The sequence below is a fragment of the Heliconius melpomene genome, chromosome 1, assembly GCF_056956725.1.
Source record: "Heliconius melpomene rosina isolate 202511_hmr_F chromosome 1, ASM5695672v1, whole genome shotgun sequence".
Lineage (NCBI taxonomy): Eukaryota > Metazoa > Arthropoda > Insecta > Lepidoptera > Nymphalidae > Heliconius > Heliconius melpomene.
In genome coordinates, this window is record NC_140389.1 from 11,839,565 (window position 1) to 11,867,224 (window position 27,660).

Consider the following 27,660-nt stretch of genomic DNA (forward strand, 5'->3'; position numbering starts at 1 on the left):
TCAGAGAAATAACTGTTTCAAAGATTTTCATTCACTACAGTAAGCCTAATTCGAAGACAGTCGTAAAATAGAAATAGTATATAAGCTAGATTATTAATACTAACTGTAATGCATACTGATGTAGATCTACATCAGTAATTTTTTTTTATAAAAATATACTTTTTTGAAAAAAAAAATTTTTTCTTTATTTTTCTGTTATTCTATATTTAAGTAACTACTTGTTTCAATTTATTATATTTAAAAAGGAAAAATCATGCATTTAAGGGTTAAAGCCAAATTTAGAATTTCCCGCAAATTGTGTTTTGGGGGCAGGCACAGAGATGGCAGCAGCATCGTTTTGTCACCCATTTTTTAGTATGAAGTGAACATTCTTTGAGTAAATGTGTTCTGTGGCTGGGATACCAAGTATGAAACTTCAAACTACAAGCATTGACAACTACAATGACAAAAAAACACAGATACCATAAAATTTAATATTGTAAGTGTTTCTTACTACGGTACGGTATGCTTTTTTATTGTTTCGTAATATGTAAAGTATAGTAGTTTCATTAAAGTATGATCTCTGTAAGTGTAATTTTGTAAACACAAGCTAAACAAAAGTGGTGTCTATCAGCGTCACGTTGTACCGACGCCGCTCTTTGCCTCGACACCAGAGCGAAGAATTGAAAATATAAATTTATGAAATATAAATGTAGATCGACGCCACAACCGTCGCATTACAGTCACACCCTTGTGCCACTGCGCTACGACGGATCGATTTTCACCAAAAGCTGTGAAACATTAACGTCAAAAGTTTCAGAATAATGTAATCTGTACACAGTTTGAACCAAGTAAATGTGTTCTGTGGTTTGAACTTTGAAATAATCAATACAATTACACAGTATTTGAAATTGCTTTAATATATATCTTTCAAATCAATTAATTTTTTAAGTATCATATAAGATTTACAATACTTTCAATTACGCAGAATGAAAGAAAAACGTTATTGTATTATATCAACAATAAATAGTTGTTTATTATTCTATAAATGATTTTTAAAATGTAGTTTACAGTCGGATATATTTAAGAAATTCCATTATGTTGGGCCGAAAACAGAGTTTAAAGGGAGAACCTGTCCTCGCGGACTATGGTCCTGAAGAATCACTTAATGAAAGTGCTGATATTGAATGGGTAAATAAGGTGAGTACTCTCAATATGACAAAAAAGAAGCAAATTAATATTTTTGTTCTATTTCAAATATAAACTGCACAAATACATTTCAATTAAATTATATTTTTCAGCTATGGGTTAGAAGAATTTTAAGGTTCTGCGCTCTCTTAAGTTTGATGTCTGTTTCTTTAAATACCCCAAAGTCCTTCGAAAAGTACCCATACCTACAAACTATTACATTTGCAGTCGACTGTTGTGTCACACTTCTGTTTACAGCAGAAATGATTGCAAAAATGCATATACGAGGAATTTTGAAGGTATAATAATTACTTTAGAATATAAGCCAATTTTTTTATACTTAAAGAATTTAATAAACTATACTTTTGACAGGGTGATGTTGCTTATTTAAAGGATCACTGGTGCCAATTTGATGCTTCCATGGTATTTTTCCTTTGGGTGTCTGTTTTACTCCAAATGTTTGAATTGACTGGGATTGTGCCAAGATATAGTTACTTAAGCATCCTGCGTGCTCCAAGGCCTCTCATAATGATTAGATTTCTCAGAGTATTTTTGAAATTTTCTATGCCCAAGTCTAGAATTAATCAGATATTTAAGTAAGTTTAGACATAATCATTTAAATATAACATTAATTGATTTTACTTTAAAAGGTGTTAGAGACTAATGAAGTTTATCTGAAATTCTTTAGTTTTTATTGCCTTTTAAATAAATTTTATAAGACAAAGGCTGTTTCTAAAACATGTTTTGAAATATTAGAGTTGATTGTTGGTTATATGTTTATGATATTTTTATGTCCTCTCTTTGGAATGACAAAATTTGGTATTTAATTCCACCCCAAAAAGGGCAGGAAATTGGGAATGGAGAATACTGTTTAAAGCTGAAAAAAAAGAATATCTTATAATTCAACGGCTCTTTGCAGGAGATCAAGCCAGCAAATCTACAATGTGACATTATTTTTTCTCTTCTTCATGTCCTTATATAGCCTGTTGGGAGTGCAATTTTTTGGAGAATTAACTCATCACTGTGTTAGAAATAATACAGACCCAAAGTTAGTATTCAAAATAATATTTAAAATTATTTAGAATATAATATACAATAAAAGCTCCTTATTCATGGAGCTTATGTTCCACCAATATTCCATGAATACAGAAACCATTAATATTTTCTACTGTATTCAAGGAGATCCATTCTGAAAAAAAATATTTGAAAAGTAAAAATTTGTAATTAATTCAAATCAATTTAAAGGCTCTTTCATCAACTATACATTTATTAATTTTTATTATTATATAGGCTTATTCAAGTGTTTAAAGAATCCTGTACTTTTAACATGCTTTGTTGCTTTTAAAAAGTTTTTGAATTCTGATTGATTCAGTTGTAGCTTTTTGAATTTGCCTTTAAAAAATAAGAGTATGTTCCTTAACCAGATAAATCCTCATAAAGAATACACACAAGCTACATATTTGCTATCTATAAATCTTCACTAAAAGGTCTGTATTATTCCTTAGTCAATGGGTTGAAGTAAAGCAGTCATGTCAGGAGGAGGACCTGCATAATTTCAAGCTAACGAGGGTGACCTCGACTAGAATAAATCATTTTGTCCAGGCCTAAAATAAGTAATTTTTTTTCCTTCAAATAAATAAATAAATGCTTTATTCAGTAATGAAATGTTACATATACACTATAATTTAGTTGAAATATGGAAAAGACTAGACAACAATTTAGTTGATGCGAGTGTTAGCAGCCATACTAGTGTAAACTGTGTCACAGCTGAAAATTATAAAATTCAACTTCTGGACTTATTAATAAAACTTACTAAAACTACCTAGTGATAGTTGGATTAAATATACATATAAGCGAACATGGCTCATTTCATAGGATTTAAGAGAAATGCCTAATAAAAATAGTGGCATACACATCATACTTTCAATATTGCCTATAATTTTTTTTTAACCGACTTCTGTAAGAAAAGGAGGTTATCAATTCGACTGTATTTTTTTTTTTTTTTTTTATTATTATTTTTTTTATGTTTGTTACCTCATAACTTTTAACTGGGTGAACCGATTTTGATAATTTTTTTTTATTTGAAAGGTATAGCTTCCCGAATGGTCCCATTTTTTTTTGGTCCATGTCTGACAATGGTATCCATGAGAAAATCACATAAGTCTTAAATTTGCATTAGGCATGTGCGCGACTAATAGCCGAATAACTCAATGTCGCGCCAACCGATTTTGATGATTCTTTTTTTATTTGAAAGGATACACTTCAAGGATAATTTGGTAAAAGTTTGGTTAGGTTTCGATCATGGAATCCGGAGAAATTTGAGAAAGTTTGTTTTTTTTGGTAAAAAATTGATTATACTGTAATAGTTACAAGCAAAAACTTTTGACAAGCAAAAATTGATGTCAGAAGTGAGATTCCTGATGGTTGCATTTCTTTTCAACCAACCTCAAAAAAGAGGATGTTCTCATTTTCAACCAACTTGAAAGAAGGGAGATTCCCAATTCGCCCGAATACTTTTTATGTATGTTCTTGTCAATATACCAAAATGTTACTTTGCACAAAAATAATACCTAATTAAATGAAGTTTTATATGGGACAACCACAACCACTCGTTGACAAGCACTACCACCACCATCACCACTCATTTAAGAAGCATCATTTTAAGATCTACCCATCACTTAAAATCGTAAAATAAATTAATTTTTAACAAAAACAAAAACCGACTTCTAACAACGAACTAAAAAGTGAAAAATAATTTTACAAAGATTTTATAATTTTGAAGTCGGTGCCAAGTAAAACAAACAGGCTTAGTAATTAGATATTGTAGTAAAGGTATTGTAGCATTAGCTTGACACCGACTTCAAAATTATAAAATCTTTGTAAAATTATTTTTCACTTTTTAGTTCGTTGTTAGAAGTCGGTTTTTGTTTTTGTTAAAAATTAATTTATTTCTTTAGGATTTCCATTCTTTGCACTCGGCGCATGCTAACGGTATTTAAATGAAGCCGATGCTCTAACAGAAGACTGAGCTTTTTGCTTGTACTGAATACATCCGTGAATAAGAATATTAGAATAAAAATACTAATATTAAAAATCATTAATGCAAAAGCAGTGAATAACGAGCTTTGACTGTACATTATTTTATGTTACAACACTTATTTGTAATATTTTTTTTTAGTGAAATCACTATTAATTCATTAGCAATTCCTGACACGTTTTGTTCACCTGAACCAAATTCTGGGTACCAGTGCCCTGCAGGCATGAAATGTATGAAGCTCAACTTATCTAAATATATAATGGGATTTAATGGATTTGAAGAATTTGGTAAAAAAATATTCTTTAACTATTTTAACTATTTCACATTAGGTGATTCCCCAATGTAATATCACCCAACCAGATGAACTCCTGACATGTGTAGGTATTTTAAATGTTTCAAAAATAATTATTTAAAATTTCCAAGAATAAAATAATTTGTTTATTGCAATCATTTAGCTTGAGGCCAGAATGGTGTCTGACTACTACTATTGTAGGTTTGATCCCCACTTGCTTTCCTTGTGTCTTTTACACTGGTAAGTACACAAAGTGCGGCATTGAGTTCCGCCATTCAACACGCTGTTTCCAAATTTGAGTACCTTGAGTGCGTTAACACTAAATTCTGTAAAACTAAAAAAATTGTATATTATTTTAGCAACCAGTTTGTTCACTGTTTATCAAGCATCATCTCAAGAGGGTTGGGTTTTTATTATGTATAGAGCAATAGATTCATTGCCAACATGGAGGTCAGCACTTTATTTTAGGTATGTATTTTATTTAAATTAATTCCGTAAATCTAAAATTAAATATTGTATGTTTAATTGTTTATAGCAAGGTAGACCAGTAGTGGCGCAGGGGCACAAAGTGTGAAAAATTCAAAACATTCAAATTATTACTGGTTGTGGGTTCGATCCGAACGAATAAATTTATATTCTTTTCTTCGCTTTGGTGACGAGGCAAAGCGCGGCGTTGAGTTTCATCACCCAATACGCAATTCCTCCAGAATTCGGCGGAAAGCGTGGAACGGAGTGTCTTAATACTAGGTTCCCTCTGCTTACCCTGATGTGCGCGGGTTACAGCGTGAAGCTGATTTTTTAATTTTTTTATTATTGTTTGTCGCCCACCGAGGATTTGTACCTATTTCATGATTATAATTGGACAGGAAGTACAACTTATAAAATTTGACAAACTGCGGCTTTAACTTACGGCTTACCGTTAATTTTGTATGGAATTGTAAAACCTGTAAAGTTCCAATTTCCGGGTTTTTTTTACATTTTTTTATACTGTAAGTTTGCACTTTTTTATAAATCCTAATTTCATAATAGAAGATCAACGGAAAGTACTGTATAGGTTTTGATGAATTACAATATGCAGCATACATAATGTAAATGTAATGATATGTATATTTTCAGCACAATGATATTCTTTCTTGCCTGGTTGGTAAAGAATGTGTTCATAGCTGTTATCACTGAAACATTCAATGAGATAAGAGTTCAATTCCAGCAAATGTGGGGTGTCAGAAATCCTATTACAAAAGGAAGTACAACCCAATTTTTTACTGGTGATGATAATGGATGGAAATTGGTTACAATAGACGAAAACAAACATTCTGGTATTTAACATTACGATATTAAATTGAAACTAAGTTATATATGTATACTCATATATATTTTTAGGTTTACGCTATGGGAGAGGAATTATTAAAATTATTATTACACTTACTGGTGCGAGAAAATTTAAATAATTCATTCCTACAAGAAGAGAGAGAGAGAGTTCTAGTCATACAATTTAAAATAATTATTGTGATATTTTTTTAGGAAGTGCACCAGAAATATTTCATAAAATGCTTCGATCAGCATATTTCAGACTTATAGTGATGGGTGTTGTATTAGCTAATGGGATTATCACAGCCACTATGAACTTTAAACACGATGATAATCCAAGAGAGTTTTTTTATGAAAAATATTATTATATCGAGGTAATTTTAAATTACATATTTTTTATATCAGTGTACATTACACCAATCTTTTTATCAATGTTTTTTATCAAATAGTATTTTTTTTTAGATTGCATTCACAATATTTTTAGACCTGGAAGCTCTAATAAAAATATGGTGTTTGGGCTGGAAGGGATATTTTAAACATTCAGTTCACAAATTCGAACTTCTTCTGGCAATCGGCACTACCGTTCACATAATACCCCAACTGTATATGTCAGGCTTTACATATTTTCAGGTATTAATTAAAAACTTTTTGTAATGTTTTTTTTTTCAGAATTACGATGGGTCCCGCATATAGAGGGATAAGCAGAGAGAACCTAGTGTTAAAACACTCCCTTCTCCGTTCTCCGCTGAATTTATGTGGCAGTGTTGAGAGACGAAATTCAATGCCACGCTTTTGCCCTTTTAGCAGAGCGAAGAAATAAAAATATTAACGAATAATAATTCATTTCCCCGAGTGATAATCAAACCCACTATCGTCGCGTTTACAGTCACATGATTGTGCCACTGCGCCACGACGGCTTCGAAATTATTTTTAGGTCTCACTATTTCGTAACTCATAACTAAATTAGGTACTCTTAATTTTTTTAGGTACTTCGAGTAGTACGCCTTATTAAAGCATCACCACTCCTTGAAGGATTTGTATATAAGATTTTTGGGCCAGGCAAAAAGTTGGGAAGCCTCATAATCTTCACTATGTGCTTGCTAATAATAAGTTCGTCTATATCAATGCAATTGTTTTGTTTTCTGTGTGAATTTACGAAGTTTGAAACATTTCCAGAGGTAAATCTATGAATATTTGATTTTTGGTCTCCATAGTCATTTGTCACAGAACAAAAAACCATTGCAAATTTATATTTGTAGTTCATTTCATACAAAATTGATACTCGAGGTGGAGGTGTGCTAGTTTGACTTGCACTTCATCAGTTTTTGTGTCATAACATATAATATTCATAAAATTGATGATTCATGATTAATTACTAAACTAAATGAATAAAAAGTTAGATTATATTTTTCCACGATCTATTTTTCTTCCTTCAAATATTAACAAATTAATTAAAATATAGCTACTTTAATTTATGTTCATATTTTGTTTCAGGCCTTTATGTCTATGTTTCAAATATTAACACAAGAAGCGTGGGTGGAAGTAATGGACGAGACTATGATTCGTACGAGCCAAACACTAACACCTCTAGTTGCCATATACTTCATACTGTACCACTTGTTTGTCACATTGGTAACGTAATTTTACAAAATAAAACTTAAAAAGTAGCTTATTAGGGGCCATCCATAAATTTTGTGACACGTTAAGGAAAATAGTGGGGATCGACGAAATGTGACATTGTGTGTCACTTTTCTTAAGCAAGCAAAAATTATAGGTGTAGAATTGAAAAATATGTAATCTTACACTAGAAAGGTGTAGGACCATCCTACAGTGACCAGCTGCAACAAGGGCACTTCGGGATCGTTTCTCGTAATTTGCGTAAGGCTCCTTACTTTAAAAAGGCTTAGCTCTTCTTAAAGCTTCTTTATTTATCATTTTAAAAAAGAGTTGATATTAAAAAGAGATTCTTAGTAGAGTAATAACTAGTCTCTAATGAAAAAAGGGTTTTAAAAATTACAGATTGTGCTGTCACTTTTCGTAGCGGTAATATTAGACAATTTAGAATTGGACGAAGATATTAAAAAGTTGAAACAATTGAGATATCGTCAGCAGAGCGCTGAAATCAAAGAGAGTCTGCCTTTTCGTCTGAGAATATTTGAAAAGTTTCCCGATAGTCCACAGATGACTAAACTACATAAAGTGCCGGGTGATTTTAATTTGCCTAAGGTATGCGCTTTTTTATAGTCAATATAGTTGAACAAAAAATCTTGTGATATTAGTGGCACTTTCACACATAAATACGAGAAGTCTGTAATGAAAAATTTAAAAATATTAGTTTTAATTCACAATTATTTTTAATTATATTAACATTTTTTTAATGTGTATTAAATACATCACAAAAATATCCGTTATGATATGACGTCGTAAGGTCTTGTACACAAATGTCAACTAATCAATTCTACCTTTATGAATAGGTTATTAACCCATTTACATTTGTTTACAAGACCAACTGACGTTATACCAAAGTTATATAATGTATAGTATTTCATTCAAATCCACGCAATTCTATAAAATGTAAAGTCTAAATATAAATAAACTTTTAGGTACTTTTAGGTATTGAATAAGACCAGTCGTGGCGCAGGAGTACAAGCGTGTGACTGTAAACGCGACAAATGTGGATACGATTTCCACTTGTGAAAATGAAATATTTATTATTTTTATTTGTTCGCTCTGGTATTGCGGCAAAGCGCGGCCTTGAGTTCTGCCACTCAAAACGTAATGCCTCCAGTTTTCGACGGAAAGTGGGAAGCGGAGTGTCTTTACTCTAAGTTCCCTCTGCCTACCTTGCTATATTCGAGATACAGCATAGCGTTTTAAAAAGTGAGAATAAAAAAAATATTTCATATAAGATCCTAATAGATAGGATAGGTGAAATAACCTGTTCACGTCTATTTTAAGGTTCGCGAATCATTCATGCGACAATTCGTATGCGAGGTGGAGGGCGAGGAGGAGGGGGGAGGCGGGCGCGGGGTGCACATGGACCTGTCGCGACGCGCCTTTGAGTACATAGGCGTGGACAAAATCTCGTTTCCCTACCGCAAACGGTGCTTCGTCAAGACGCTGACGGTGGCGCCCCCCGCGCAACGCCCCAGCTCCGCCTTGAGGCGGCACGTTGTTGCGTCTATTATTAAGTGAGTGTGTGTGTGCGATTTACGTAAAAACGTATTTTTTTTTTCTTACCATTTTTATTATCAAAAAAGTGATCTGAAATGATATTTAAATAATTTCCAATTATAATTAAAAGTTATTTTTTATGTTTATAATTTTTATTACTTTTTTCTTTTTAATTACTTTTATTTTCTTCTTATTTTTATATTTTATTTTAATTTCCAGGTAGTGAATTGTTACTATAATTTAAAGGTATAATAATCTAAGTATTATTAATACATTTTATTTATTTCCAAATAGCAATTAATAATGATTGATATTCATAAAATTCAGTGATTCGAACAACCACCGTCGCCTAGTTCTGGGAGACTCGGCCATGTTGGCTACAGGAGGAAAATCAGGCTTGAAATCACAAGGAACAGTTTCCAGCGCTAAACAACTGCGTGTTGATCAGAAAAAGTTAGTTATATATTTAATCACATTAACAATTTTTAACCGTTTTAAGATATTTTGTAAATATAAGATCAGTAATAAATTTATCATACAGGTTATTTATAACAGCTTCACGCTGTATCCCGCACACAGAAGGGTAGGCAGAGGAAAGCTAGTGCTAAGACACTCCATTCCTCACTTTCCGCCGAATTCTGAAGGCATGACGTGTTGATTGGCGCAACCCAACGCCGCGCTTTGTTGCCTCAGCACCAGAGCGAAGAAATTAAAATATAAATCCGTCGTGGCGCATTGTCCGGTTTGTAATTGACTGTGGGTTTGATTTCCGCTTGGGGCAATTAAGGACATTTCTCAATCTCTTTAAAATTGGGCACTGCACGGGGAAAACAGTATGTTAATACTAGATTCTCTCGCTTACCCTGTTATGTGGGGGATATAGCGTAAAATTTAAAAAAATATTATGTTAAGAAGTATTTTACTTAAATCAGATTCGGGTCTCGATCTATCCGTCGATCGGTCCGCAGCGGCTCCATAAAGCTGAAGCAGACCTACGAGCATCTACTAGAGAACGGCGATATCGGCGCGGCGTCGCGCGTCGTGCCCTCTTCGCGCGCGCGCCCGCCCTACCTCGACATACGCCTGCTGCAAGCCAAGAGGCAGCAGGCGGAAATGAGGAGGTAGAATTGATATTTTATAGCTTCCTTTAAATTAATTCAATTTAAAAAGAGGGAGATACGCGGGCAGTGGCTGGATGCGAAGAGCTGAAGATCGAGCTCAGTGGCGTGCCATTGGAGAGGCCTATGTCCAGCAGTAGACGAGGACAGGCTGATGATGATGATGAAAAAGAGGGAGATGCCTGCATAATTATTTAATTGAAAATGTTGATTTAATGATATATAATATTTTCATTTGTAAAAATATTGTCTGCTTAACATATCTATAAATGTAATAAAAATTTAAATGGTCGCTGTGAAAAAAATATGAATAGAGGGAATTTATCAACCTAAAAAAATATATTTTTTACATTTTTTGTGTGTTTGTCTGTGCAAATACGCTAAACTCAGAAATGGCGTAACCTATTTAGGTGCAGTTTTCATTATTGTATTTTAATCAACTTCCCTTAACATTCGTGTTCGTGTCTTGTTTTATTTCAATCAGTAAAATCATATTTAAAAAAATATCAATGAAATAAAATATTTTTTTTACCGTAGCGTCTCCGTTCTTTCTGACTATCGCACTAGGGATAAAGCGTGAATCTAAATTAGTAATAATAATATTGTAAGTCGATGATTACAATACTATACGAGTCTCTCTAATTAGATCTAAATATATAATCTACACTTATAATAAAATCATAAGAGGGTCGGTGTCTGTACTTGGAAGATATTTAAAAAAAAATGTTATTGGGAACCTTTATTAACCTAATAGATCCCAAAACAATGATTTTTTGTCTGTGTGTTTGTTATCGTTAATCTCAGAATCCACTTAACCAATTTAGCTGCGGTTTTCACTATTGGGTTCTGGGAAGCTTCCGAAAACATATAGGGTTTATTTTATTACAATCGGTTCATAAATAAAAAAGTTATGTCAATTTTAAGTATTTAGTTCGACAAATTTGCTAATTGCCGTAACAGTTATTTTATACAACTGTTTTACTGAATTGACTGAATCTTTAATTTTCAATTTCTTTATTAATATTTCTATTACAAGCGGGCGTAGCCCAGCATGGGCCCACTAGTTTTATTATAAACTTCAAATGTATATAGAAATCAACGCGAAGAAGACCTCCGTGAGAACCACCCACTATTCGACACGCCGCTGCTGATCGTGCCGCGTGAGTCGCGCTTCCGCAAGATATGTCGCGCGATCGTGGACGCGCGGTACGACGCGCGTCTGCGCGACCCCGTCACTGGCAACGAGAGGAAGGTCCACTATAAGAGCTTCCAGTGAGACTAATAGCCTTTTTTCTTAGCTTCCCGCCATTTCTTGAAATATAACAAGGTTGTCAGAGAGAACCTAAGATTAAGACACGTCGCTCTCCATGTTCCGCCGAATTCTGGAGGTATTGCGTGTTGAATGGAGGAACTCAACGCCGCACTTTGCCTTGATACCGAAGTGAAAGAAAAAAAAATTTAATATTTAATTTCCGGAAGTAGTGATCGAATCCACAACCTGCCACTTTTACAATCACACGCTTGTGCTCCTGCGTCACGACTCGCCTCTTAAATAATTTTTATGATAATGTAAATTTTAAAAAAACAATGTTTATGTATTTTCTAATTTACTAATAATTCAAAAAAATATTAGAATTGGAATACAAAAATATTTGGTCATTTTCGATCTTTGAATTGATATTAAAGATTACTTCTAAATAATATATAGATTAAATAAATTTGGATTGGTTATTGTTGTTTTCAGTAACTTTCTTGGCCTTGTTACATATTTAGACTGGGTGATGATAATGGTAACAACAATGTCTTGCCTGTCCATGATGTTTGAAACCCCGACTTATAGAGTTATGGAAAATTTTGTGTTGCAGGTATTATGTAAAACTATACTATACAATATTTTGTTTTACTTAATTATATAATTTTTAAACTATACTTAAATACTTACTTGATATATCATTATGTACTTATACATACAATAAAATTTATAAATAAAGCTAATTATTTTTATAACGACTTAAAAACAGCACTTATTTATTTTTCAGATTGCTGAATATGGATTTGTAGTGTTTATGAGTCTAGAGTTAGCTCTTAAGATATTAGCAGATGGTTTATTTTTTACGCCGAAAGCGTATCTTAAAGATGCAGCAGCTGTATTGGATGTTTTTATTTACATTGTAAGTAAGACTTTTATAGTGTGTATATAAATGTATTAATTAATTAGCTATAAATTGTTTCTTTTACACACTACCACACATCGTTACTGTGGACGCTTTACACATCTACCTACCTCCGCCTCCAGTACCCCCCACCTTTCTATGCTCAAAAATAACGTAGATAGCGAATTTTGAACCTTCTTGAGAAAAATGGTCTTGACAGATGGACACGCACTTCTATAAACGACAGTGATTCTGTAAAGATTCTCTTTTTCTTTAGAGGCAGATCCATAAAACCAATTATAAATCGAAATATAATCAAACACAATATACCGGCCGTGTGTGCAGGTGTCGCTGACGTTCTTGTGCTGGATGCCGGTGCGCGTGCCGCCGGGCTCGGCCGCGCAGATGCTGATGATACTGCGGTGCGTGCGGCCACTGCGCATCTTCACGCTGGTGCCGCACATGCGCAAGGTCGTCTACGAGTTGTGCCGCGGATTCAAGGAGATATTGCTGGTACGACTGATGGACATCATCTTGTAGTTACATTTACAGTTAGTTTAAATTCAAATTCAAAATATTCTTTATTCAAATATTCTATTATAAGCACTTAGATATTTTATTTTAACCACATCAGAAATATAAAGTAACTTAAAAACAATACCAAAAAAACCTGTTCATTAATATTTAAAGAAGAAAAAGTACGAAATTCATAACAAATAAATCTCATTTAGTATAGCTAGCTTCGGTATAAGTAACAATAAAATTGTAACATTAGGTACCTTCTGCCTACTCTGCAGTGTGTGGGATACAGCGTGAAGCTGATTTGATTTAATGCCCCCGGGCGAAAAAATCCAAGGAGTATGTGTGTATTTAAATACACAAAAAAGGGCACACGATATAGCTAAAATTAAGACGCTAGCGGCAAAACTAGACAAAACAAAGGCAAACTTGACTTGACAAAAAGAAAAAGACTAAGCCAAACAATATACCATGGGACATAATGCAGTCCTCCCAAAACAGTTCACTCTACAAAACATTAATATATTACGAAAACAAATAATAAGAAGAGAAAGATGCATGGACTACAAAAAAATAACACTTTGTCATAGGCACCATGTCAGTCTATGTCATGTCTATCTATGTTTGATTTGACTTGTCATTATGAAAGCAAAAGTGTAATTGCAGGTATCGACACTTCTCATTTTGCTAATGTTTGTGTTCGCGAGCTATGGCGTGCAGCTTTACGGTGGCAGGTATGTATTTTGTATAAATATTTATCTTTTGAAACTTAGACGCATCGATTTTACCCATCCTAATCTACATTCATATAAAGGTTTGCTAAACAAAATACATATACATATATGTGGGTGACTCGACAAATAATATTACACCTATTTATTCGATAAATCGTTTGTAACTGCAAATACGAATACAATACTTATTACACTAATATCAAACTAATCTGACCTCAAACTTTCAAGACTGCCCCACTGCGCTTTCTCTAAGTCAAAATATTTTGTCTTCATTCTCTTTCATATCCTCTGTATGACGTGACGCTACCTCAGTCAATGGTCAAGCCTCTAGGAGATTCGTTTATTAATTTGCTTGGTCAATAATTATACATTGTCAATACAGATACTTTTTAATTTTATTTAGTATAAATGATTAAAATAGGTAACTATAACAAAAAATGTATTCTAATGTGTATTTGAATAGACTCGCCCGTTGCAACGACCCGACCATAGCGCGGCGGGAGGACTGCGTGGGCGTGTTCATGCGTCGCGTGTTCGTCACCAAGATGAAGATACGTCCCGGCCGCAACGAGACATTCCCCTCCATGCTCGTGCCTAGAGTCTGGTTAATATTATATATCTATTATGAATATAAAAATTGTAGAGTACATTCTAAGGCTATTTGGTAAGATGGCTAATGGATCAAGGCCGTATATTTCAAATTACCGACTAAATATGCATAAATTTTTAAATGTTAGTCACACTGAACGGACGACTTTTCATACCTTTTTCTTGGCGTTGAGTGTAAATAACATTAAGAAAATTATGCTTAATTAGCTACCAATTTGATCTTTCCGGACTCACTGACGATTTTATCCCAACGTACCTTATATCATGTAAATAGTAATTATATTATATATAATTTTCCCATAATTCAATTAATAGACAATATCAAAAGACATAACCAAAAATACATAATATGGCTCTTATTGATAGAATATATTATAATGAAAATAAGCTATGCTATTATAAGTATCAAAAAGAGAAATATCGTATCGTATTTAAAAGATTCTTAATCTTAAGCATGCTTACGATAGTAAAGTTCAAATTATAATTGTTCACAAGAAACACCCGACTGTATAACCAGAACCTAATCAAAGTATCCTTGAAATGGATACTTTCCAATAAAAAAAGAATCATCACCATCGGTTGGCGTGACGTAGTTATTCGTCCATTTGTTGCGCACATACGTAATTTAAGGTTTATGTAATTTTCTCATATCATTGTCAGAAATGGACCAAATTAAAATGAGACTACCCTGGAAGCACTATGAATATAGCCTATATATACGTACATGAATATATCCTGAAACATTGTCACTTTTTATAATTATATAATTTTGTTTTAATTTTAGGGCAAATCCTAAAAGATTTAATTTTGATAATATTGGTGATGCACTTCTCACATTATTTGAAGTGCTTTCTTTCAAGGGCTGGTTGGACGTCCGAGACGTTTTGATAAAAGCTTTGGGGCCGGTAAGTTGCTTAATATCGCAAAATATACATTAAATTATTAAATTAATTAAAAAAACAAAACAAAAAATACAGTAAATTAATGTAATATACAGGTACATGCAATATACATACATGTTTATATATTTTTGGGCTGTATGATTGGATTAACGTTATTTGTTGGTGTGGTAATCGCTAACTACTCAGAAAACAAAGGAACTGCTCTGTTGACTGTCGATCAGAGGCGTTGGTGAGTTCTAGATTTATATAATATCATAATAATTGAGTAGTTTAGGGTTCCATTACACCTGACTGTTTCTCTTTCACTTTTGTTTTTATCATTTTTAGGTGTGATTTGAAGAAAAGGTTGAAAATTGCACAGCCATTACATTTACCGCCACGCCCAGATGGCAGGAAAGTGAGAGCCTTTGCCTATGACGTCACACAAAACTTGACCTTCAAAAGAGTTATCGCCATTGTTGTCCTCGTCAACAGTGGTTTACTGGCTGTTACAGTGCGTACTTATTTTAAATGAAATTTTAATGTAATTTTAATGTAAAATTAAAATGAATTAGCCCGTATAAAAAAATAAATCAAAAAAGGCACAGACGCTAAAAGCTTGAGGAATGATACGTCTTACCTATATGTACCATTTTAATTTAGTTTTTTTAGTTGATTATAAGAAAATAATTAAATTAAATAAAAAAAGCCTGAATGATACTGCACGCCCTTGGCTTGATAAATTTGGTACTATTGCTATACAAGAATGGAAAAATATATGTGACCAAGCAGCATTTACTGTTTCTACATTTAACCGATTTTAGAATTTATCATTCTTCATCAGATGTTGCAGATTAATTTTTTATCAATAACAACACCTAACACACTGAACAACTTTTACTAAGACAGCGTTTCATAATTTCCTATACTTAAATACTGATTGATACCATATACATAGTATGTGTTTGTCGTCCAGTGGTCCCGCCACTCATCGAACACGGAGCGGCTGGCGCTGACGTCGGCGCTGCTCACGCTGGTATTCGTGGTGGAGGTGCTGCTGAAGACCATCGCCTTCACGCCGCGCGGCTACTGGCAAAGCCGCCGCAACAGATACGACCTGCTCGTCACCGTCGCTGGGTGCATATGGATCTTTATGCATTTTACACTAAAGGTATTACTAGTAGGACAGCGTCGAATTGTAAACGCGATTGTTGTGGATTCTTATTCGAGAGAAGTAATTATTTTTAGTTCGCCGCTCTGGGAAAATAAAATGCAACAATGATTTAAACCAGTTAACACATGTAGTTCGGGCTGAAAAAAAAAATTGAAACTAAAATTACTGTTATAATATACAATAAAAAAATTCTCGGAGACCGGTGATATTTGCGATGCGTTTAACATGATAGGATATTTGCATAAAAATTAAGTAAAAGAACAACAATATATCGCGATAAATATGCCTATAATTTGTAATTACATAAAATATATATTATTTAATGTTCCAGAACGATCTATCCTACTTCGTCGGATTCATGGTGGTGATTCTACGCTTCTTCACAATCACGGGCAAGCACACGACATTAAAGATGTTAATGCTGACTGTCGGCGTGAGTGTTTGCAAGAGCTTCTTTATTATATTCGGCATGTTCCTGCTGGTGTTTTTCTACGCCCTCGCCGGGACTATTGTGTTCGGAAACGTCAAGTACGGGGAGGGCATTGGAAGGTATTATGGAAATATGTTACAATTTATTATATGCTTTTAATTACATTCTTCTTATTTTTTATTATTTTCATTTTTTACCTCATTTCTGTAACCCATATCCATTAATGACCAGTTTTCGTTGAAACTCGCTGGAAGTACGCTAAGAGTACCTAAATCAAATAATAAGCGTATCTAAATTAGGCCAGTCAGACTGTACATAAAGTGTGACTGTAAAACCGACTGGTTGTGGAATCCTCAGTTGAGGAGATGAAATATTTATTTAAATTTATATTTCCATTTCTTCGCTCTGATGTCGAGGCAAAACGCGGCGTTGAGTTCTGCCACTCAACACACAATGCCCCCAGAATTCGGTAGAATGTGGGGAACGGAGTGTTTTAATACTAAATTCCCTACGTAAAATTAAAAATAATATTTAAAAGCCAACTCTCCTATTTCCATTCCAGGCGGGCTAACTTCAACTCGCCAATACACAGCGTGGCAATGCTCTTCCGCATAGTGACGGGCGAGGACTGGAACAAGATAATGCACGACTGCATGGTGGCGCCCCCCTACTGCACCCCCGCCGACAACTACTGGGAGACTGACTGCGGGAACTTTACCGCCTCGCTCGCCTACTTCTGCACTTTCTATGTTATTATTACGTATATTGTGCTCAATTTACTTGTAGGTGCGTGAATGGTGTTTATTTTTTGAGTATTTATTTATATTTTTATATTTACCTTAGGTATAATATATTTAATACATAGTGTATCAGGCCACTTGTGCCGCAGGGGCATAAAGTATGACTGTAAACGCGACTGGTTGTGGGTTCGATTCCTACTCGAGGAAATTAAATATGTATTTAAATTTATATTTCCATTTCTTCGCTCTGCTGCAGAGGCAAAGCGCGGCGTTGAGTTCCGCCACGCAATGCCTCCAGAATTCAGCGGAAAGTGGGGAACGGAATGTCTTAACACTAGGTTCCCTCTGCCTAGTCTGCTATGTACGGGATACAGCGTGAACCTGATATAATTTGATGCACCATCTAATTACTATCTTTATACAATTCCAAACGTTCACTGAAGCGACAACTTCATATTCTTGCTTTGTATGTAATATCTATATTATGTACATTAAAGTATATTGTATTTTATGTGTAATACAATATTACAATGCGTTTAATTTATGACGCAATATTAATAAACAAAACAAATTTTAATTTAACTACTGATATTTATGAATAATTTAATGATTTTTGACAATATTATGTATGCCTTATAAATTATGATAATATGATGTGTATCTTACAGCTATCATAATGGAAAACTTTTCTTTATTTTATTCAAATGAAGAAGACGCTCTCCTTTCATATGCTGATATAAGAAATTTCCAAAACACTTGGAACATAGTAGATGTCCACCAAAAGGGAGTAATTCCAGTCAGAAAGGTATAATACACGGTTTGAATTCGGTTTGAAGATAATATACTGTTTTAAAGAATAATACGCGACGTTGAGAACGGAACGGAAGTGTCTCAATGGAAAACGGAGTGTGTTAACACTAGATTTCTAGGTTCCCTCTGCATACACTGCCATGAGTGGGATACAGCGTGAAGCTGAAAAAATATATTTTATTTTCCAATTGAAATTAAAAATTTTGTAACTTGTATGAATTTTGTGAAATTTTAACTTTAAAAAAAAACTATTTTGTTTTTGACCTTCTATAGTTAATTATTCAAAATGTCTAATGTGATGATTATGTATTTTTTACTATTCATTTTAGGTTAAATTCATATTACGACTATTAAAAGGCAGATTGGAATGCGATACTCACAAAGAAAGACTTTTATTCAAGTATATGTGTTATGAACTAGAACGGCTCCATAATGGCGAGGATGTAACTTTTCACGATGTTATAAAGTATGTTATTTACTTATTACCTTTACGATAACAATAATATGATTAATAAATAGGATGAATTGAATAGGATTTCCACAAAAATATATACTAAATATAAATATATTTACATTCTTCTTATTTTATACTCATTAAATCAATAATTTAATAGCGAATTCATATTAAAAAAGCCACCATTTATCTAGTCATGTTACGTCACGTCATTTCCTCGCAACTGGATACCGAATGACCTAACTCGAAAATTGGGCGATGTCTGGTATCTGCACACAGAGTGTCTCAACACTGCATACCCTGCTATGCGAGATAAAAAGCTAAAAAAGGAAAGTTATCCAGTTAGGCTAATAACATATGTAATTAATAAATATTTCAGTATGCTATCATACCGCACGGTCGACATCCGCAAGTCCTTGCAGATGGAGGAGCTGCTGGCGCGCGAAGAGTTTGAGTTTCTTATCGAGGAGGAGGTCGCCAAGCAAACTATACGCACCTGGCTGGAAGGATGCCTTAAGAAAATACGTGCTAGTAGTAGTGTACGTTACATTATACATTTCTAACTTTAAATTGACACCGCCGTGGCACAGTGGCACAGAGTCTAGTACAGTCAGACGCTGCAATTGTGGGTTCATTCTTATTATTATTTTCATTTCCTCGCTTTGGTAAAAAAGACAAAGTACGAGAGTTCCGCAACTCAACACGCAACACTTCAATTTTCGGGAAGGGAAGGAGATAATGTTTTAATACTATGTTCCCTCTGCTTACCCTGCTACAGCATCAAGCACAAAATAAATTTTATGCATTAAAAAAGGTTCTTAAATTTATAATTCAGGTTTCACACATCCTATTCGTCTTTTTGATTATTGGGTGAAATAGAAGGTAACTAATAATAAAAAAAAAACAAAGTAAAAAAAATACATAAATAAATAAAACTATAATATTTCCTATTCTTGCAGAAACAACAAACCAGTTTAATCGCTGGTCTAAGGAAAACAAATGAACAACCTGTCGACTTTACTGGCGAAAAGGAGAAAGAGAAACAAGAAGCTGATGCTCAGGTTTTATACTTTTCTATTTTCACGTATGTATCGCCAACTGCTTTTGACTTGGTGGTAGTCCTTATTACTTTGGTTGAATATAATTACGAGAATAAGTAACTTTTTCTATAATTATAATAATAAAAAATGAAAAAAAAAAATGCGACTGTTAGTTTAGCTCTTGTTATTCGATTGCTAATATTCTTAACCATTACTAACATATCATTAAACAACCGTTTAATCTAACTCTCACTTTCGTATTAAACACTAATATTAATGTCAGTATCAATATTTGAATATCAATGCAGGTTTGTTTCGTTTACCCCACATTCAAATAAAGTTTTAAACTTTCAGCAACCCGTCGTAAGCGCTGGTCGCACAGAAATGACTGAATCTACATCCCAACCGATTATGTCGAGTAAGTGGTACATTTTATACATTACATGTTCGCTTATCTTAACATCTAAAACTATAAAGCAATTTTATTTTTAGATATTGATTGCTCTGTAGTTTTCCGGTAGCGTCACCAGAACAAGGCTTTTACCTATGATAATTTTTTTTTTAGCTTAACGCTGTATCCCGCTTATGGCAGGGTAAGCAGAGATAAGTGTTAATTCGCAATATTAGAGAATTAGAATTATTATTGAATTATTTTAATTTTCCTGATTGTGTAGCAGAACTCAACGCCGCGTTTTGTCTTATTACCAGAGCCAGAAAATGCTAAATTTACTCCTCCAAGTGGGAATCGAACCCACAATTCGAGGACACGACGGCGCCTTACTACAACATGACATTACTACAGCACGACAATATTTACTACTAATATTTGAAGTCACCTTGGCGCAGAGAGCCAGCGTCTGACTGAAAATGTTTGCGAATTCGGTCCTCAGTTGAGGCAATAAATTATTATCATTTTCCTGCTGGCAATATAAAACGCGGTGTTGCTAGGTTCCCTTATTAATAGTATGTACCAAGACACTTTCAATGAATAACTTGACATGAAAATATATGATTTATACAGATGTTATATCAGCTCTCGACTCCCAAACGAAACGTTCATCAGGCAAGAGTCAACTGAAGCGATCTGGATTACCGTCTGTTGCAATACCAAGGTAGGTTGTTGGTAGTAGTAGATTGGCATTTATTGTTTTGTTTTCATTATCAATCTTAATTTTTTTATTTTATTATCTTACAATCTTAGGCCAGAAAGTCCAGTGAAGAAATATTTACAACCAACGTTAAGCGACCCCCATCCGTCTATGAATAAAAAGTCTACCACTCGTAAGTATTACTACTTTAATCATTAATATATACGCTTGTAAAGTGTTGCGACTTTGTGAGAATTTGAATTTGCATATTTATGTAATATCAGAAATAACGGTTCTTACGTATAGACGCTGCAGCAGCTACTGATTTGTTTAGACTAACCTAGCAACGTATATGTTACATTTTACACAAACCTAAAAGTATCAAAATAACTAAACATTATTATTAACAGCTACTGGAACGGCGATAAAAACTAACCGCCAGCACTCGCATGCGCATGCGCACAATAGTTCAGGGATGGGAGGTTTTACGTTGGGGAGTGTTGGGGGTGGTGGTGGTGCGGCCGCATCGCAAGCGTTACACGACGTGCACTCGTGGTGGGGAGCGAGCCTCGCTTCACATGCTACACTTGCAAATTAAAATTTAATATTTGTCAACGAGCCGCGACCGCCCTGAACTTAGGTGCATTGTTTACTCGGGAAAAAATAAACAAAAATAAGAAAAATCCTATAATCAAACTTGCACAGCCATTTACAGCTTACACGCACATTAGTTCAGGGATACGAGGTTATACCATTTTTTGGAGATGGTAATACGGCTGCAGTGTAGCAACAATTGCAAACCTTTTTTCTGTAATTGAATACAAGTATTTTTTTATTGTTTTAATTTCTTGATTTATAAAATGAATTAAATGTATTTCATTAGATTTATTTTTTTTCATCAGTAAATAAAAAATATAAATATATGCTTTATGGCTTTGTTAAAAATAATAGATACATAATAGGTTATCCTATTTTGGAGACCACTATTAAATTTATGGATTTCCTACAATACAAATACATGGTATTTGTGGATAATTGATGTTAATATATGTTTTTTTAAATAATTATGTATGTAGTTGATGTGTGTTGTCTATAAATGAATTAATTGAAGTTAAAATTAATATAAAATAAAACTATGTTTACCTGTAGTATACAATATATTACATGCTTAAATTAAATGTTACATAAACTTACTCTACATTATTTTTTAAAATAATATCAGATCAGTTATGTTCTACATCTCTTAATCATTAAAAATACAATTCGAATTAAGACGAGCGAGTTTCATAAAGAATTTTTTAATTTATTATTTTAATTGAATATGCAGTTGTAATTATAGAGAATTATTGTCCAGAGTATTGTAAGACTAAATGTAATTAGGTACAAACATGATAATACATAATAAAAGTTATTAGAAGATTTGGTAGTTTAATTTGTTTTGTGCATTAATTTACTTTTTTTAATATACTAGGAAGGCTGTACTCTGTTTTGATTAAAAATACTAGTAAGTACTCATCCTAATATAAAAAGTTACTCAGATGTCATTCCATAACGGTTTCTTTCTCACGATTTCTATTGTACTATAACAAAGTAGAAATTATCAGAATTACTTTAATAAAAAATGGAATACTTCAACTTATCAAATGGGCGTCACTGAAGATAATGGCACATGCCAAGCGCGAACAGGGTGACGACGGCGAGCGCGAGCGCGGCGCACAGCCAGCGTGCCGCCACGGGGCAGTAGCACATCTCAGCGCGCAGGCGCAGTGCGGCTGCGTAGGCCAGCACTGCGCCCAGCTCCTCGGCAGGCGCGTCCTGGTGTAGGAAGGGGCGCGCGCTCAGCTCGTGCCCCACGCCCTGCGCGCGCCGACCCTCGCTCGACAGCCGCGCTGCCTGATAATCCATACGATCATTACTTTTTTAGAGGTTAGAGACCAAAGAGAACATTGGACATTATTAATTCCTTCGTGTCAATCGAATCTACAAAAGTCGCGTGTACAGTCAGAAGCTGTGCCGCTCCACGGCGGCCACATATATATGTTTTATATTATGTGTATGGATAAAGGTGACATCATAAATACATATTTTAAGGGCATGTAATCTTTAATGTTTATTGCTGTTTTTTTTAATATGATCAAATTTGCTTTACGTAAATCTTTATATTTTTCATTAAAAAAATATATTATATAATATATTATTTATTTAATACAATTTAAATAAAATTCCCTCCCATTATTATAATATTTAACATAAAACATCCATGTTTTTTTTAAGTAAAATAATAACAAAAATCTTGCTTATATATCTTATATATATATATCTATATATATCTTCAACTATGAGTCAATTCACATACTTACCTGTACAAAAGGCACGATAACAGCAGAAACCCAAAGCAACAGATTGAGTACGCTGATTCCCGCTATAGGCTCAGTCCCAGTATCCACCTTGTCCAAGTTAAAGAGCCACATGGTCCCGGACACGGCCCACGACAAGTTAACTATAGTAAACATGCAAACAGCAGGAGCTAAATCATCATTAAGATATTTTAGCAACTTACGAAATTCTGATATTTCCTGAAAAAGAAATTTTAAATTTAAATATCTTTGTGAAAAATATTCGCATAAGTAATTAACAATTTGCTAACTAAGTAAACTTTCAATTTTGTGTTTCTTATATGTTTTATGTGCAATAAAGAATATATAAATCAAATCAAATCAAATCAAAAATACTTTATTGCACAAATATACGTAAAGATACATAAAAATTATAGTACTTTAACATAGCGCAAGGGCGGCCTTATCACTGTAAGTGATCTCTTACAGGCAACCTTTTATTTACAAATACTAATAACAGGAGACCATAGTTGGCGGACGCTGCACAAAGATATTTTTGTTATATAGCATACATATACATATTTATATATATTCAATAAATATATATATACATACATACAAACTACATACATATATACATATATACATACATACAAACTACATACATATATACATATAAACATACACACATATAAATGCAGTAATATACATACATACATAATATCAGTAAAATCTGTACATAGACTATAACGACAGGTAATATTCTTTAAGACGGTGCTTGAAGATGTTGATAGATGTCGAGTGCCTGATGAACCGCGGTAGCTCATTCCATAATTTTATCGTCTTTACGGTGAATGATTCACCATAGCACTTGGTGCGACATAATGGAACCTCCAATACATTGTCATATTTAGAACGTAAATTGAGAGACTGAGACCAGGAGCCCAGGAAAGTAAATCTTTGTTTGAGGTATGAAGGAGTTAAAGGAAGATACAAGATAGAGTATAAAAGGACGAGTGCATGATAATTGCGACGATGTTCCATGGTCAACCATTTAAGTCGAACTCGATATTCGGTAATATGATCATATTTCCTAAGTCCAAAAATGAATCGGATTATTACGTTTTGGAGACGTTCGAGTTTATTCAGTAACTGCTGTGTCAAATCTAGGTAACAGGAATCTGCATAATCCAGTATAGGAAAAAGAAGAGATTGAGCTAATGATATTTTAGTTTTAAGCGGCAATAAGTTTTTCCATCTTTTTACCCTCCCAATAGCAGCAAAGGCCTTGCGGCTTAAATCCGCTATTTGAGGAACCCATGTCAGAGTATTATCCATCCCCATATAATAAGAAATACAATAAGAAACCAATACAACATTTAATATTCTTCTCCCATTATAATGAGTTCCCTTTACTTACTCTCATCCAGTTCAACGGTGTTATAGTCTTATTTAGCAGTCTCTCTTTCAAGAATACAAGATGGGCTTGCAAAAGTTGAGCTTGTAAACAATAACTCGTGATTACGGTAGCCTGCACCATGTCATGGATCAATGTACAGAAGATTAACAAAATTTTAAAACCAAGTATTACTTCTGGCGAGCTGTGAAACGTTATTGAATAATTTAGTAATCCCTTTTATTTAACGAATTCTATACGAAATCTTTAGTTTACAACCAAAGAGCAACGAAGTACATGAGCGCAGGAATAGGGGGAACCAGGTTGCCCATGCCCACCCTAGAATAGTCTTGTACCTACCCCAGAAATTTTATTAACAAAGAATTACTTACTTAACATTATTATATATTCAAAGATAAAGTCCAGACACCTCCAGAAAATATCTTTGGATTCGCACATTCGTAAGTATTATTATTAACCAAATTAAGGCTATTTATTTTTCAACAAACAATATGTACATGATTGTTATAAAAAACATTACCGTTTCTTACCTAGTTTCCATCCAACGAAAAATTATAAAACCTTTGGCCATCATCAAATTAACTGAACACAATGATAAACACATCCACACAACACTGAGGATTATGAAAAACCATAACATACGCAAAAGGCGTTTAGGCTTCGCTATAGGTGTTCCTTGTGGCGCATAAGACGAAAGCAAAAATACCTAAAAAACAGAGCAGATACAGAACTTTCATATTAAAAAGTCAGCTCACGCTGTGTCCTGCAAGCAGCAGGGTAGGCAGAGGGAATCTAATGTTAAGACTCTCCGTTCCCTCACTTTCCGCCGAGGCATTGCGTCTTGAATGACAGAACTCAACGCCGGGATTTGGCCTTGGTGCCAGAGCGAAGAAATTAAAATATTAATAAATAATAACTCATTCTCTCGAGTTAGGATCGAACCCACAACCATCATGTTATATTCACACCCCGGCCTCAATCTTTTAATATTAAACTAAAAATTTTAATATTAAACCACGGCTGTATATAAAAATAACAAAAATATTTTAAGCTTCGACGAGCTCTCCTGTAAAGTTGCCGATTCTCACACAGTCTAATGTCTACTATAACACTGTAAAGTTTCATATAAATCCCTTCAGTAGTGTTTGCGTGATAATGGAACATACATCCATTATCACAAACATTCACATTTAAGTATAATATCAATAGGTTCTGCTTAAACATGACTGGCTACTGACGGTAATGTAACACTAATCATCAATATATCTCACCCTTTCCATAAGATTTTGTAGCTGCTCGTTATCAGATATTCTGAAAAGGTACAACGCGTACAAGAAACCTAGGAAATGTAATATACTAGGCCCGATATAGGTAAATGTGACATTACCATAACAAACTTGTTTATAAGCATCGTATTCAAAAGAGGATTCCAAAGCTAAAGGCACTAATTTGTAACAAAATCCTCTATCCCGCCTGCAACAATTATTTCACTTAAGTTATATTACAGAAAAAAAAATTGTTTAATTTGTATAAATTAATTACCGGAAACATGCCATATACTGAAGTATATATCCTAAACACATAAATACAGCAATTTGCGTAGAATGAAAATGTGACAAACAAATTGCGTATCTAGATGAATTTGAAGCATCGACCACTGGCCTCAACCCCATTACTGTGAGAAGTTTTAAGTAAGGTAGTAATATCTGCAACAAAAATTACATTGTAGATGCATTTAAATAAAAGCTTAACGTTAATTCTGTTAATATCTCTAGATATAAATTTACCTTAGATTTACAATAATGTAAAATAGCTGATGTACTCATATATTCCATATCTGGAGACTCCGTTATTTCACCTATCTACAAAAAATCATATCAAATGATCGTAAAATATTATAAAATAATGTCAAAGATTTAAACTTTTATTTTTATACAAACGAAAAAATCACTCACTTCGACACTATTAGCATCTAGGCTAGATCTAGTTGATGTTTCCATGGCTTGTACTCCCAACTTGTCGTGACCCAGTACATGGCTGCCCAGAAGATCATTTGCTACACAGTGGCATAAAAAACCATTACCCATTAAGTATACATCTTTACTTTAATTATAGGAGCGCACGTTATATTTATTATGAGATAAAAAGTGTTTAATGACACTACTTAAGCTTGATAATATATATGCAATATATTGTTAATTATTTATTTTATTTGCAAATTAAATGACATTAGAACTATTCTGTAAGTACTTACAGCTACTTATCGATTCATTTGTGCTTTGCATCATCATCACACGCTTAATAAGAACTACCACAGGAGGCCACAATCATTGAACTATCATATAAACTTGACATATTAAGGATATAAAAATACCCACATACGCCCTGATATTTATAAGGTAACAAAATGTAGGTAGCATTTTGTAATGAATTACATTATAATGCTATTTTTACTTGATTTGAAGGTAAACAATCTGCAGTTATATAGGCAGAGGTTAAAAACAATTTTGAAAACTGATACCATATCAGTTTTTACTAGGTATACTTACCTATACTTATGTATATTTATCATTTATTAAATTCGAATTTTATATTTTTCATTGTATTTATAGCGTTATTGAAAAATTATAAGTTTATATTAAGATAAGGCTAGGCTAAGATAGGCTATTATTTTTTTATTATTACGTACGTACTTTCAAATATCTATTATTGTTGAGACATATATTTCGGGCACAATATGTTAAAGCTATTCAAAATGATTCGTGAAAGGCTTTTGGGATGTTCTATTATTATTTTTTTTATATAAAAATGCTGCAATGCGTTGCAATTTAACCAACAGTTAATTAAACCGTTGAACTCTGATACCCCTGCAATATAAAGATAAGGTGTCGAGAAATGTTTTGTTCCAAATGTACATTCAACTCTAAAAGAATAATATTATGCTAAACATATTTAAATTATATGCTACATTTCATAAAGTTTTTTTTTGCTATTTTCAAAATAGTTATATCGACAATTTAGGTATATAACACAAAAGCAATTTAAAACGTCTTTATTCAAATGTTATTAATTCATTCATAATTTAATTTGAAAATATTATAATTGTCTTTTATATTCACGGCTCTCTCGCACTCTCTCACACAACTCTTTACGGTAATGGCTTTAGTTTACTAAAGCCT

At 33.4% G+C, this 27,660-nt stretch overlaps 2 protein-coding genes and 1 long non-coding RNA gene across 3 annotated transcripts; 1 reads left to right on the plus strand and 2 right to left on the minus strand.

Annotated features, from left to right (window-relative positions):
• The first annotated feature begins 855 nt into the window (after window positions 1-855).
• Window positions 856-22,147, plus strand: na (sodium leak channel non-selective protein na). Its single transcript, XM_085185958.1, has 35 exons — window positions 856-1,179; window positions 1,281-1,466; window positions 1,540-1,763; window positions 2,087-2,215; window positions 4,346-4,491; window positions 4,856-4,964; window positions 5,613-5,812; window positions 6,018-6,178; window positions 6,267-6,434; window positions 6,791-6,982; window positions 7,299-7,436; window positions 7,824-8,030; window positions 8,763-8,995; window positions 9,306-9,431; window positions 9,911-10,099; window positions 11,189-11,368; window positions 11,841-11,961; window positions 12,136-12,267; window positions 12,595-12,762; window positions 13,435-13,502; window positions 13,966-14,106; window positions 14,896-15,016; window positions 15,109-15,242; window positions 15,341-15,506; window positions 15,969-16,163; window positions 16,498-16,715; window positions 17,159-17,382; window positions 18,005-18,141; window positions 18,476-18,612; window positions 18,980-19,139; window positions 19,560-19,661; window positions 19,995-20,058; window positions 20,662-20,752; window positions 20,842-20,921; window positions 21,139-22,147. The coding sequence occupies exons 1-35, from the start codon at window positions 1,078-1,080 to the stop codon at window positions 21,324-21,326; spliced, it is 5,337 nt and encodes a 1,778-aa protein (XP_085042084.1). The 5' UTR covers window positions 856-1,077; the 3' UTR covers window positions 21,327-22,147.
• On the minus strand, window positions 1,214-4,352 carry LOC146541447 (uncharacterized). The gene is made up of 2 exons (XR_014878020.1): window positions 3,738-4,352; window positions 1,214-1,741 (listed from the first exon to the last, which is right to left on the minus strand). It is a non-coding gene; the product is annotated as an uncharacterized LOC146541447 (long non-coding RNA).
• On the minus strand, window positions 21,867-26,969 carry GrlHz (Gustatory receptor-like Holozoa). Its single transcript, XM_085186016.1, has 9 exons — window positions 26,736-26,969; window positions 26,437-26,537; window positions 26,269-26,343; window positions 26,024-26,187; window positions 25,753-25,954; window positions 25,012-25,187; window positions 24,485-24,665; window positions 23,089-23,304; window positions 21,867-22,621 (listed from the first exon to the last, which is right to left on the minus strand). The coding sequence occupies exons 1-9, from the start codon at window positions 26,770-26,772 to the stop codon at window positions 22,379-22,381; spliced, it is 1,395 nt and encodes a 464-aa protein (XP_085042142.1). The 5' UTR covers window positions 26,773-26,969; the 3' UTR covers window positions 21,867-22,378.
• Between the last annotated feature and the right edge of the window lie 691 nt (window positions 26,970-27,660).

Bases quoted from the DNA above. Each gene is read 5' to 3' on its own strand.
- na (XM_085185958.1), top strand. From the start codon at position 1,078: ATGTTGGGCCGAAAACAGAGTTTAAAGGGAGAACCTGTCCTCGCGGAC. The intron at 12,268-12,594 runs GTAAGTAAGACT...CCGTGTGTGCAG, and splicing joins TGGATGTTTTTATTTACATT to GTGTCGCTGACGTTCTTGTG. The intron at 15,507-15,968 runs GTGCGTACTTAT...TTTGTCGTCCAG, and splicing joins GTGGTTTACTGGCTGTTACA to TGGTCCCGCCACTCATCGAA.
- GrlHz (XM_085186016.1), bottom strand. From the start codon at position 26,772: ATGATGATGCAAAGCACAAATGAATCGATAAGTAGCT. The intron at 26,538-26,735 runs GTAAGTACTTAC...GCCACTGTGTAG, and splicing joins AAATGAATCGATAAGTAGCT to CAAATGATCTTCTGGGCAGC. The intron at 25,955-26,023 runs GTAATTAATTTA...TAATTGTTGCAG, and splicing joins CAGTATATGGCATGTTTCCG to GCGGGATAGAGGATTTTGTT.